The sequence below is a fragment of the Trachypithecus francoisi genome, unplaced genomic scaffold (genome assembly GCF_009764315.1).
Source record: "Trachypithecus francoisi isolate TF-2019V2 unplaced genomic scaffold, Tfra_2.0 Lachesis_group18, whole genome shotgun sequence".
NCBI classification, from domain to species: domain Eukaryota; kingdom Metazoa; phylum Chordata; class Mammalia; order Primates; family Cercopithecidae; genus Trachypithecus; species Trachypithecus francoisi.
This window is the reverse complement of record NW_022681463.1, coordinates 31,691,317-31,705,368: the sequence shown is the minus strand read 5'-3', so window position 1 is coordinate 31,705,368 and position 14,052 is coordinate 31,691,317. Positions and strand designations below refer to the sequence as shown.

Below are 14,052 nucleotides of genomic sequence, written 5' to 3'. Positions count from 1 at the left end.
GAAATAACTAAAGCTACTCAGAGCCTTATGAAGGGAAAAACTGTTCTTATTCAAAACTATTATTTGAATTACAGCAGTACTAAAAGTAAAAAAAAAAAAGTAATCACACTGTACTTAGAAGATTAAGTTCAATTATACTTAGGTTGTTAGGGATTAGAGACAGTTAATGATAGTGAGCTGAATGGTATGTGCGCATAAATGGTTTTATAAAGAAAACGATATTTTTTAACAAAAGTTGTGCTGCCTACCCAAAGGTTGGGCTCAATACCAAATGTTGTGTATGTTTTTTTAAGAGCTTGTCAAACCACAGAGTTGCATACAAGCAAAGGTAAAATAAAACCTTCTGAAACAGAGACCAACATTTAACTAAACTACCGAATAAATATAATCTGATTCTCATTCTTGGGTTGACTACTAAAGATAAGCTTTCTTTGTCAGAAATCTTTCCTCTTAGAAATAAAAGTCTGAGGCCGGGCGCGGTGGCTCAAGCCTGTAATCCCAGCACTTTGGGAGGCCGAGACGGGCGAATCACGAGGTCAGGAGTTCGAGACCATCCTGGCTAACACAGTGAAACCCCGTCTCTACTAAAAAATACAAAAAGCTAGCCGGGCGAGGTGGCTGGCGCCTGTAGTCCCAGCTACTCGGGAGGCTGAGGCAGGAGAATGGCGGAAACCGGGAGGCGGAGCTTGCAGTGAGCTGAGATCCGGCCACTGCACTCCAGGCCGGGCGACAGAGCGAGACTCCGTCTCAAAAAAAAAAAAAAAAAAAAAAAAAGAAATAAAAGTCTGAGTCTTTAGTCAGTAGTAATGGATGTGGTAATGGATAAGGTTAGTTACTTTATTCTCATTCTGAAATATGCCTATTAAAGCAGAACTTAAGCGTTTCAACTTAAGTTTTACATTGTACCTTTATGTCACAATCTGTTTTTATGCTTTTCCACACTATTTTAGCTGTTTTTACTTGATTTTTAGAAAATAATATTTTACTAATTTCCGGTTTGGGGAAAAATATACAGATATTACAGATACTGTATATGTTTCATACCTTTTCTATATTCATTGTGTCTAAAAACAAGTTTACATTTAATTTTCAATAACTCTGCCCTGAAGATAAAGTTCACTAGTTAAATGCAACCAAAGGTTTAGTTTTTAATCTTTAAAATGTAGCCATCAATAAAAGAGTGATGCTAAATTCTAAGTCCATATTTTACTTCCTGAACGCTCCTTGAGTTCCATATTCCCGTTAGCAGCCTACCCAGAATATGTAAATAGGCAATCTCAAATGTAAATACTAAAGTTAACTCTAAAACTAAATCCTGCTTCCTCCAGCCTTTTCCTCTTAATAAAAGGCATAGTCAAGTCAGTTGATTAAAAAAAAAAAAAACTCACAAAATTATTTCCCTTTTCTTAGTCCCCACACCAACAATATTCCTCCAGCTTTGCACTTCTGTCCATCTTCACTGCCATCACCATTGTCCAAGATACCATCATCTCTTACCAAACTCTACAACAGTAGCTGTTTGTCTTGTACTTTGACCCCATAATTCATTCCACTTTTTAAAAAGCCTAAAAGATCATCTAAATATACTACTTTGATCGTATCACTTGCGAGTTTAAAACTTTCTGTTATACTTGAAATATAATCTAAATTACTTGCTATAACCTATAAAGCATTATCTGGCTTATCTTTGCCTCCCTATGTGGGCCAGACTCCAGCCACTTTTTCTTTTTAGTTTCCAAACACTTTTAAATTACAATATATTGTACTTGGTGATTTATTTTCCAAAATACCTGTTGCTCCAAATATTAAAATGTGTGTTCCTTTCTTACCATTTTTCACGCAATTTGAGTCTTATCTCCTCAAAGAGGAATTCTCTGATGACCATAAAAGAAAGGAGATCTTTTTTTTCATTCACAGCTCTTCAGTATTCAAGCTTATGTTGTGTATTACTTATTGTTTTTTGTTCTTCTGTAATCCTCTATAGAATGTAAATTCTGGTAAATAGAAGCATAGTCTGTTCTGTATAGCTTTAAAACCTCTGCATGAGTGTCCTGTATATAGTAAATGATCAATAAATATATATTGATTCAATCTTGGCTATTGTAAATACTGCAGATAGGACAGCAGATATCTTTCCAATAAACTGATTTGTTTTTTCTGGGTATATACATAGCAGTGGGATTTTTGCATCATATATGGTTGTTCTATCAATCAAAGTAAAATTGTTATCATCCCACTTGTTTTTCTGTTCCTTTTCGTATTTTGAATTTGGTATAATTAAGATGTAGCTGCCTGACATAATGCTGTGTTGGCTCCTCAAACCACTTTGGGCTATATGATGCATTTACTACTGACACTTGTATTCTAAAGGACTCACTTTATTTTAAAGGCTGTAGTGAAAATATTTCTCATTCATCGTTTAAAAGACAACATAAATATAGGTTGAAATTTATCTTCTGGTAGTATGTTGTACTAGTTTCATATATTATGAACTAAAAATCCTGAATTTATAAAACAGAATAACCCTGTTTCCAGTCTATGTGAGGACTAAGCACTGAATTTTTTATCTTGTCCAAATTCCTACCTAAGGGGTCTAAGGAGTCATGCCCTACAAACCATAAATTCTCATCAGATGGGTTTTATCTGACCCTATATATTATGACTTTCTTTTCAGTCTGACTCTGGCATAACATTACAAGACAAGGAAAAAAATTTTAACCCCAAAATATATTTCATTGCCATACCTTGAAATCGCCCTGTGAAAATCTTTTGTGGGAAAAATCCACATCCTATGGAGAATCCCTTTTACATTTTGTTTTCCTTCCTTTCTTTCCAGATCCAAGGAATAATCAACTAACAGCCAGGCACCCTTTTAGGTCTGATGAGAAACATTTTACAACTTGCTCTCCCTCTGAAGTCTGCTATCTGAGAGAATCCTCTGCACAATAAAACTTGGTCTCCATAATCTTTTATCTTAACCTGAACATTCCTTTCCATTGATCCCAGGTCTTCAGATTAACTCAACCATCAACCAGAAAATGTTTAAATTTACCAGTAACCTGGAAGCCCCCGCTTTGAATTGTCCCACCTCTCTGAACCAAAAAAAATGTATTTCTTAAATGTATCTGATTGATGTCTCATGCCTCCCTAAAATATATAAAACCAAGCTGTATCCAACCGCCTTGGGTACGTGTTCTCAGGACTTCCTGAGGGCTGTGTCATAGGCCATGGTCACTCATATTTGGCTCAGAATAAATCTCTTAAAATATTTTACAGAATTTGACTCTTTTCGCCGACATATGTATTTAATTACTCATCAAGTATGTAAATTGGGCTTGCATGGATGGAAATTTAATAGGCAAAATATTAGCTATCCATGAAAAGAATACTGAAAAGAAAAGGCTCTATTTTGTAAAAAATTGTGGCATAAATATCTTTCGACTGGCTATTAGTAATGTCATGCTCATGCAAATAATGTTCAAATGTGCTCTCATCTTACTTTCTTCTTAATTTGATTTTATAAATTTTGAGTTAAAATGTTACTAAAATGTCATGTTACTAAAATGTATAGTAACATGACATTCCATGTAATTAAATTCTTGGAGATTACTGCTATTTCCAGATGTTAGTTTCTTGGTTTCAAGTTGTGGTCCTCATAATATTACAGCGCAAAATAAAATACCCTCCTGGAATACTCTACTTTTTATGTATTAATGTCTAATTATTCCAAATACCATCTGTATCATGAAATCTGATTGTTGGAGAGCTGACTGGCATTGTGAAAAATACAAATGTCATCCAATCAAAGTTTTGCTGAAAATTTTAAAAAGTAACATTTTCTGATCAAACAAAAAAATTGAGGGTTCTCTCTCTCATTAAAGCATGTGCTGAGATATAGGAAAACATTTAGTCATTCAGGAAACAGAGGGATTAACAGCATTAAACTATCTACTTAAGTAATTTAGTCATTTCAATCTCTTTAGATTCATCTGATAATTAGTTAAGCCAGTTTACATCCATGATTTAAAAACATTGAGAAGTTCACTAACGTTAATATCAACTTAGTTATGACAAAGCCATATCCAACAATTTACTGTATAAGCTACCAAAAAACACACTGATGGTAAATACGACCAATGAAGTTAACTGGATTCACAACCGAATCAGATTCACTACAAAATTCATCTAATTGGACATCAATTAGAACATAATTATTGTATGATACCATTTCATATTTAATAGAACAAAATATTTCAGACATAATAAGTTAGTCATGTAGAATTACTTTAATTATATGACAGGTTTTTAAATAAATAATAATACCTGGACTAAAATGTATGGATTCTACTACAGTATAGAGGCAATGCATAGTTTCAAATTCCTTAGCTACTCTGTAATCTTACTATTTTATGGAAGAGGCAGTAAATTCTATATAAGCAGAGAATATTATCCAAATCCTATTACTATCATAATGATGTGTATTTCTTTTTTTATTTCATATGCAGCTTGGAAATGTTAAACAAGATATTGATTTAAAATGGAAAAGTGCACAATGAATGTCACAGAATCTGGTAACAGCCATTATTGTTTATGGTGCTAGTGACCCTTTTCCACTTATCTTCCTTTCCTGGAAAGCAAAGACTGCTTCTTTGATAATGCTGTGGAGTGGCCATTTATCATCTATATTTGAAGTACTTTCATTTTTCACTATATATTGACTTTTTCTATCGATATGCTACAGCTGAGCGTGTTTCCTTCCTGGATGCTTCTGCCAAGAAATGGAGTTGGAAGCAAAGAGAAAAAGACATATAAGTCAGTAAATGCATGGCTTAGCTTACTCCTTCCTGCTTGTTAAACCTTTGGACTTGTGCATCTGGACATTACTACTAAGTAATTGAATATTAAGTTTTACTAAACAAAAAAATAGCAAGAGGATTATTAGCTTTACAGTAAAATTATAAAATTGTATACAATATTTTATTAAAGCTTCTATAATCTAAATCTATTATATATATAAACAACAAAAATCAAACCTAAGTGCCCAGAGACTATTTCTAATCTTCTTATAATAGAAAATATTTTATTGAATTTTCTAATATCATGTTTGATCTCCCAGATAAGTAAAATTGAAAAATTGTCAGTCATTCACTTGTCCTGATAAAAACTGGTTTGATTATTTCTTTTTAGAATGCTTATTAGAAAACTCTTCATGAAGTCATAAAATAACAAGAATTATTCCCATTTCACAGAAAAAGAAATGAAAATAAGACTAGTAAAGTAATTAAATTACTTCTATCATTTAAAACATTGTTTTAAGGTTTTCATCTATTTATACTAACTAATAATGCTGATGTAATGATTACATATTTCAAACGATTTAAAATCTAATTTACTTGAAAGAAACACAAAATGTTCTAGCGGTATTCTTTAAACACTGCCAGTTATGCACTGTTCTGTAATTCCAATGACGTATGTATTTCACCTTTGTAGGGCATAAACTACTTGAGGTTTGAATTGCCTTATTTTATTTTCCCAAGAGAGCTTCTATAATATTTTTTATGTGGCAAGTGCCCAATTAATGTTGCCAATTGAATATTTATGTCTAACACATTCAAAAGTCTTCAAACTATTAGGTAATTCTCCAATAACCTTTATGTGAAGTTCAAGTATAAAATATAATTATATTTCAAGTGTAACGTAATATATATTTAGCAGTTAAGTGGAAAAAGAGTAATTAATTGGCTATTGAGATCTAAGCCAATAAAGTGAAATTGCTAGTCTGTTGAGGGAAAGGGTTATACTGGGCTTGATCATCAAAGACGATTTCTTCAGTGGTTTATTTCATTTTAAAACTGTAGTTTCTAAACACTTAATTTGTTATTACCTTAACTATTCAATTTTTTTCTGAAATCTGATTGAAATTTGGTAGGTCATAACAAATTGTAACAGGTCACAACAAATTTAGCTCATGTTTCAAAATTTGTTATTAATAGATGGCTTCATGAAACCACTTAGTAGCATTTCTTTTCAATGCCAAGAAGAAAATCTTGTATGTCTTCATGTTATAATAACATCTTAGTAACACTGTAGATAAAAGAAAATGACAGGGGATTATAAGAAAGGTATTTAATTTAGCCCTCTTTATGGTTCAGGGCCATGTCAAAGCAAATCATATAACTTAAAAATCTTGAGTATGCATGTGCTCTATCTGTTGATATCGTGCAGAGTTCATCTCTTAGATTAAATGAATAGATTTCAATAATAGAGAAAATGAATCAAAAGTTAATACATGCAAAATTAAATATTTAGCACATTTTATATTTCCATTTTTCTTTAAATAAGCATACAAATAAAAATAAGATTTATAAATTAGTCAGCAGGACTGCTGAATTAGAAACCACTATTTTCAATATTACACTAAAACATTATAAACAGAACTTCCTTGTTCACCCTTGCAAATTCATCTACCTCTTTCTACCTACTAAATAACATTAGAAATATGAAAAAGCTAAATTAACAAACTGTCTTTATAATCACCAATATAACTTTAACACTTATTAAAATTTCCAACAATTCTAAGTACATATAATATAAACACTGTTAAGACAAAGAATCTTGTTATGTTAATGCTATATTAGCTATTTCAGTCTCCTCTTGGGTAAGCATGTAAAAATGGTTAAACAATAAATTTCTATGGCAACAACTTAAATTCTAGGATATTCTTAGTTATAGCAGCAGCCACAGAAGCTACTACTTTCTCTAAGGCAATGTAACTAAACAAGATCCTTCTTTCCTCCTTTTACATTGGGCACAACTAAAATCTCTTTTACTTTAATGAACTAAAGAATGATTTAACTAGAAGCAAGATATCTCAACTAATGCACATGATAACTATAGTTATATGAGCATTTGATGCAAAGACAAAACAAAGAGAAGATACTAAGTATTTTAAAATGAAAGTTACATGGTGTGACCAAATGCATTATGTACCCTGTAAACTAATATATAAGTGTATAAAACTAATGTATATTAATTACATAATTGTTACAGAGATATTTTATCAAAATGAATAAAACCCTGCCAGATTAAATAAAAAATGTTCTTATACATGAAATTATACATAGATTTTTAACATTAATATTGTTTATTAAAATATTCTTAGAGTCAATATATAGACGATTTAGTTTCAATCATCTGAATATCTACAATTTTGAACTCATTTAGCAGACTTATCTTTTCTCTTATGTGCTATGTCTTCTTATATACTACTCTTGGAGAACACACTGAAGTTATCGCCACTGAATGAAGGGCAAATTTCTGTTGCTGCAAGAAATACCGGAAATATAAAGGGCCACCAATACATATTTGGGTATGAATATACAAACTGAGTCCCTAATTAGTTATACAGTATTTTCATAAATGCTTATTTTTTTAAGATTGCCTTAAGAACTGGATCAGGTAAATGTATATGATTACTCACTCAAAATATAAGGTCTTTGAGTACAAGGAAAATTGAATTTAAATTCCACTCTGCTATTTACCATGTATGACCAGAGTTACTGCTGACTTTTCTTAAGCCTCAATTTTCTCATCTCTATAATGGAAATAGTATCTTACTAAACTGCCCTGTGGTTGTGGAGATTAAATTAAATAATTACATAAATCGCTTAGCACATGCGTGGCGCACAATGAATACTCCAAAACCATTGAAGCTACTATTTAAAAATACTTTTACCCCTTTAACCTTGGTTTCTATATTGTAATTTATTTTCAATGAAAATGAAGAAAAGTTCTTGCCTCTGTGCACACCTTCTATGAGAAATTCTAGTTTCCTGACCTAGATTAGTCATGTATCAGTTTCAAAATTACTAACATACCTCACTAGATATCTGTCATTAAATATCATCTTCCACCAGAGATGTTGTTTCTACACCTGTCATTTTTTCTTTTCTTTCTAGAGGTCATAACATTGTCGAATGTATGCCTCCTCTCCCCTAATTTTTCCATCACAGGTAAATCTGTTGATTGCTTACCGAGAACCCCGTTGTACTTTCTATAAAAAGAATAAAGCCATCCTGTGAGAAATTAATAAATAGAAAACAACCCATAATATCTGTCAGAGGGGAGTAGGTTGCAGGTTTACTGTCATGAAATGCAGTTCACAAACAAAAGAATCAAGAGAGAAAATGATGAATGGCCTTAGGAATAGTCATGGTTTATAATAAAGATTTTATTAAAAAAGTGTTAAAATAAATAATACATATTCCAGAACATTACTGTTCTGGGAAATCACTTCCCTTTAGAATATGAGTTCTAGATGGCAGATCTACTTACAACTGCTCTGGGGTCTTTCAGTAGCTGATTTATAATCCTATATTTAAAAAAAATCTATAGTCTGCAGTCTTTTGACATACTTCTCAAGGGTGGATATGTGGTGGAATGCAGACTCCATCAATATGCGTGGTTTTGTTTGCTTTTTGTAGCTTAACTGTTGTTTAGAAATCCCAGAGGAATATGATTGAGGCCAGAGTTACATTGGTTCAAAAAATTCCAACAGTTGAATGCTGTTTTTGTTAATTGCTGGGCCACAACCAGAAATCCGGATGATGGGAGAGAAACACTTCTTTAGGATAATGATTAATTTCCATAAAGATGAGTGCTTTAACAAATTTCAATATGCAGTTGCTGGGGCGGGGAGGGTGGGTGGGCACTAATTAGTTTTACCGTTTTCAGCAGATGTTGAATTCAAAATGCCAGCAGCATCTCAAATGCCAGTCATTAGGTCTGTCTTTCATTGAGAAGTGCTGACCAATGAAATCTCCACTCTGTTTAATGAGACCGATCTAGGCAGAGTCAATTAAATCAAATCTCTCCTAACATCCTTAATATATCTGCAGTGGGCAGCACCAACAAAAGCAGCACTGAGGGATTTCCAGTATTAATAAAGGGATTCACTGCTGCATTTGGAGAGGGGACAAAATGAAGGGGTGTGTGTTGGGGCAAGATCTTTATGAACTAGGGAAAGCCGGTAAAGTCTGAGCGAAGGTGGGGGTGGGGTGGAGGGTGGGGCGAGGGAAGAGGAGCTACTTAAAGGGTAAAAAGCTAAGTAAGGCGATTAGAGAAAGAGCCTTAATGGAGCTCAGGAAGGGATCTACCCCCAACCGTTTCCCTCCCCTGTCTCTTCCACCGCAAATCCAATTTACCACTTGTAAATATGAAGCTGGAAAAAGGTAAGGACCCAGAGTTGAAAACATTTTCACTTTAATACTGAAAAAATATGCCATTATAAAATCCTCGAATAGAATTAGTAAGTTTCACGTGCTTCCTCGGTTCTTTTTTCCTACTTTATAAGTAAGATTTATACCAGCACAGAATTGCTACCATAGGATCGCAGCCTAAGCACTAGAGTGACATTAATTGGTCATGCTTAACTGCCTCAAAATCATTTTTTAAATAATTACACTGATACTATAATAGAAATCATGGGTACTTATTTTACATTCAGATGGAAGGCATTATTGGATATGTATTAAAAAAGTTCCCCTGAAAAAAATAAAATAAAACATCACCATCAAAATAAAAGAACCCAAAACAACCCCTAAAAACTTCCCTCAACAAAATACATTGTTAACTCATAAAATGGACTGATGACTAGCCATGCAAGTGTCTTAAATAAAACCTTTACATTTTTTTTTCACAGTTAACGTATGCTCTGAACTGCCTACCGATCACAAATAATGGCGAAATGGCACTTTCTGATTATACTGTATTTTGTTTATAGAAAGTTTGATACGATGGAACTTATCAGGTAAGAGGGTGGGTGCTGTGAAGGAGATGCCGTCTCCAGTCGCGGGGGCGGGCAGAGTCCCTGGAGCGCGTGGATTCCATGCGAGCCATGCAGCACTTTTTGATTTTTGTCAGAAGTCAGAGTTACTTATTTACAATACATTCATGCCTTCGTGCAACTGCCCATCCCTGCGTAGCCAACAGGGAGCCATCACGGGGCTAATCCACAGGGGAAAAATAGATATCTATCTTTCTATATAGATGTAGATATATGTATATATGTATAGAACCGCGGCATCCAACCCCACAGGCCCTGGGGCCGAGGGCGAGGGCACTGTTAGTTCTTCCAGCAGGGTCGTGCTGGGCTTTCTGTCAAAAGGGGCTCTCAGCAAAGAGCGAGCTGGCTGCGCTCTCCCAGCTCGCCACAGTCTGCTCTTTGTTTCCAGGAGGGAGCTAAGTAAGGGGTCAGCCCCTTTCGGTTGTGCGAACTCACAGTTATTTATCTACTTATGCCCATTCAGGCTGATGGATTTGGGTATACGTCCCTCCAGCCCCCGGGGGGGTGCCTGCGGCGGGAGAGGATGTATCGCCTTCCCTCTGCCCTCCCCTGTCGGGGTTGGGGTCTTAGTCTGAGAGCGAGTGAGAGCCACAGTCATACACTCTGTGGGCCCCATCTGCGTTGTAAGGCCCATTGTGCCAGTAGGAAGAGTCACAGACTGTCTGTAGGGAATTAATCTCGGACGCGGAGGAGTTGGCATCTCGTCTCTTGGACCGCTTTCGGTTCCTCAGGATAAACACGAGCATGCCCACCACGGTGAAGGCGGAGGTGACAAACACCAGCAGCAGTCCCGGGACCAACACCGAGATGGACACCCTGCTGGTGTCTAGGTAGGAGTTGGAGTGCGTCCCGGTCTCCGCCAACCCAGTGCTGTTTTTACTGTGCGAAGTTAACGTGGGCGAGATCCTAGCGTACAGCTGGGGGCAGATCTCGTCATTGGAGAGAAGCATGAAATCCTTTCTAAAGAAGTTCACCGGCGTCTCACACTTGAGGTCGCTCATCAGCACTTCGGAACCCAAGCGTTCTGCCCATTGCTTGAAAGGCACAATGGTGCAGGAGCACTCCCAGGGGTTTCCGTGGAGGTCTATCTGGATGATGGAGGTTAACTGGTCCAGCACCCCTGCCACTGGGAGGTACATGAAGTAATTGTTGTGCAGGCTGAGTTTAGAGAGCGAGACCCCAGCGAACACGTCCACAGGCAGGGACCTCAGCAGGTTGTTGTTGAGAATGAGGATCCTCAGTTTGGGCATGGCATTGAAAGTGCCCGGGAAGATGAGCTGGATCGCGTTGTACTCCACGTTCAGGTACTCTAGGTTTTGCAGCCCCGCGAATTTCTCCCGGGACAGCGTGTCCAGGTAATTGCTATCCATATATAGCCACCTGAGGTCCAAAAGGTTCTTGAAAGTGTTGTTCTCTACAGTAGCGATGTTATTGTTGCCCAGATCCAACAGAATGAGGTTCTTGTAATCCACAAAGTGCGATTTTCGGATGCTGTGGATCTTGTTATCTCGTAGGAAAAGCTCCTGCACGTTAGAGAGCTTGGGCTTCAAATCAGCCAAGCTGCTCACGTTCCGGTTGTTGCAGTTCATCTTTAAACCCGACCCTGGGATGTGGTCGCAGCTGCAGCCCCCAGGGCAGGGCAAACTGTTAGCTAAGGGTTTGTTTCTGGCGCTACCCGTCGCTATCGCTGCTGTCGGTCTGATTTTGATCTGCCAGTTGCCTGGGATCTTTGTACCTCCGTTTGGAGCAGACCCTGGGGTGGCATGATCTTCTTGCCCATTTGTCTTGAAAGGGGTTGGCAGGGGGCCAGGAGCAAAGGTCTCTTCTTGGGCAGGGGGTGCCGGGAGACTAGAATCCACTCGGTTTTTCAAAGGACACAAGTCCTGTTCGGTGGTTTCATTGAGGTCTTTACCCTGCAGTCTGGTGGGGGCTTCGCAGACCACTCGGCCGATCAGGGCATTCTTGGGAATGTTTTCCAGCCATTCTTTCAGGGAGAGCAGATCACAGGTGCAGTCCCAAGGGTTATCCTCTAGCAGGATCTCCGCAATACCAGGGATTTGCTCCAAGACCTCCTCATAGGGCAGCGTTTTCAGCCTGTTACCCCGGAGGTCGAGGTGGGTGATGGGCACATACTGGAACACATTGGCAGGTAGGGTGCTGATGAGATTGTCATTTAAAATGAGCACCTCCAGCTTGTTCAAGTCCTGGAAGGCCCCCGGGTCTATATCTCGTAATAAATTAAAATCAGCCTGGAGATATTCCAGATCATCCAGCCCCAGAAAAGTCTGCTTTCGAAAAGACTTGATCTTGTTGTTGTTGATGTGCAGCCTTTTCACCAGCTGCAGCCCCAGAAAAGCCCCCGGAACGATTTCATGCAAGCCATTGTTTTCCATGTGCAAACTAACCGCATTATAAAAGTTAGCGAACTCATTAGGGAAAAGTCGAGTGAGGGAATTGCCATGCAGAAATAAATGGTAAAACTGGGAAGTCGGGGCAGTGAAACGCTGCAGACTTGTGAAGCCTTTTTTTTCACAGTCTACATGTAGGTCCCCTTCTATCTCATTGCAGGAACAGATCTTCTCTTTGCAAACGTCCCCTGTAACGTTTCCAGCGGCAAAACAAAGAGACGTCTCCAGCAACAGAATCCAAAGCAGCATTTTTAAAGCGAGCAATTCATCCCCGATCTCATCACAAAGTAACAGCGACCATCCTGCTCGCCACAGACACAATTCAAGTTCATTTAGTGCTCCAATGTCCGAACCCAGGAAAGGAGAAGAAAAGGGTTTGGGGGGGTGGGGGTGGATTCTTTCCTCCCTAACCCCCCCGCACTGCAATAGCCCAGACGCCAGTCAATAATTATATCCACAAACTATCCAGGCACGTAGTGCAAGGCAAGCAAAAAAAAAAAAAAAAAAAAAAAAGTAGGAAAAAAACCCCACTCCCCCACAACCCTTTAAAAATAACAGCAAAAGAAGTTAAATATATACATATAAATTAAAAGTACACCCTTACAGAATCTCATCTACTGATCCTCACTGATTAGAAATGAAACAATGCTAGTAATTAGAAGCAAGTGCATGTTAGAGAAACAAGCAGAGGGTTTGCAGCGTAGTACAGGCGCACTGCCTGTGCATGGCTGTGCGTCGGACTGACCTTGCCTCTCTGATACAAAGCAGGGTTTTCCGCGGCTTCTGTTGTTGAGGCTGCTGGTGGAGTTCTTGCTGTGGTTGCCGGTTGCCCAGAAGTCCCCCCGAGGTGCTGTCCAGTCCCCCCGGTGCTGAAATCACGCCCGACCGAAGGACTCACGCTTCCCAGCCAATGGCGCTGGAAAATTTCCGCAATCGCTGCGTTTTGTGGTTGTCCATCCTTTTCCTTTCCTCCCCTTCGGTCTTCTTAAGGCTTTTTTTTTTTTTTTTCCGTTTTTCTTTTTTTTTTTTTCTGTGCTCTCGCTCTAGCTTACTAGCTCTTCTTTTGCTATTCTCCTTCTCTTTCTTCTGCTCTTTCGGAATTACGTGCAGGGGGGCGGAGGGCGGGGGGCGAGTTGTCTGAGGGAGGAAGAGAGCGCGAGAATGAGGGGAGGGGGGCGGAGAAGAGAGTTGCTAAGAAGCTCTGCTCGTTCCAGCCTGGTGCACTCTGAAAGATCTGACACCCTCTGCTGATCTGCAGTAGCAAAAATCCATCTGGCTAAGGAATGCTGAAAGAAAAAAAAAATCAATCCACGTACAGGGCAAGCGTTAAAAATGTGGGCATAAAAGGCTGACGATCTACATAGACGCTATTTTAAATGGATTATTTGATTCTTTTTGCGTGCTGGAAACTTTACCCTTTCCTTTCCTTAACGAGCTCACAGCCCCCACCAGCTCCACCATTCGGAAAGGAGTGCTTTTAAAACATTTATTTCCCAATGGCTTGAATAAAATTAGTGTCAGGGTGTCAAGCGAACAGCAATTTGAGGTAATTATACTGCACGCCATTTTCATCGGTGCTTTAAGTGCATTTCTTCCTTCTCTGCGGCACAGTGTTTTATGCTATTTGATGTCTTTGAAACATTTTTTTTTTTTTTTTTTGGTATATTGAAAGTGGCTTTCGGAACATATATGTTACATAATATCTAATTGAGTATGAATTTTTTGTTGCAAGGTATATAAATTAGGCATATACTTTTTAAAACTTGCAGAAATTTAGTCAAGTTGATCATTGAGAGTTAG

General features: G+C 37.7%; 1 protein-coding gene across 1 annotated transcript; it reads right to left on the bottom strand.

The window, feature by feature from the left end:
* Positions 1–8,212: 8,212 nt before the first annotated feature.
* Positions 8,213–13,404, bottom strand: SLITRK1 (SLIT and NTRK like family member 1). Its single transcript, XM_033177445.1, has one exon. It carries the CDS (start codon positions 12,499–12,501, stop codon positions 10,411–10,413), a length of 2,091 nt encoding a protein of 696 aa, XP_033033336.1. The 5' UTR covers positions 12,502–13,404; the 3' UTR covers positions 8,213–10,410.
* Positions 13,405–14,052: the final 648 nt, after the last annotated feature.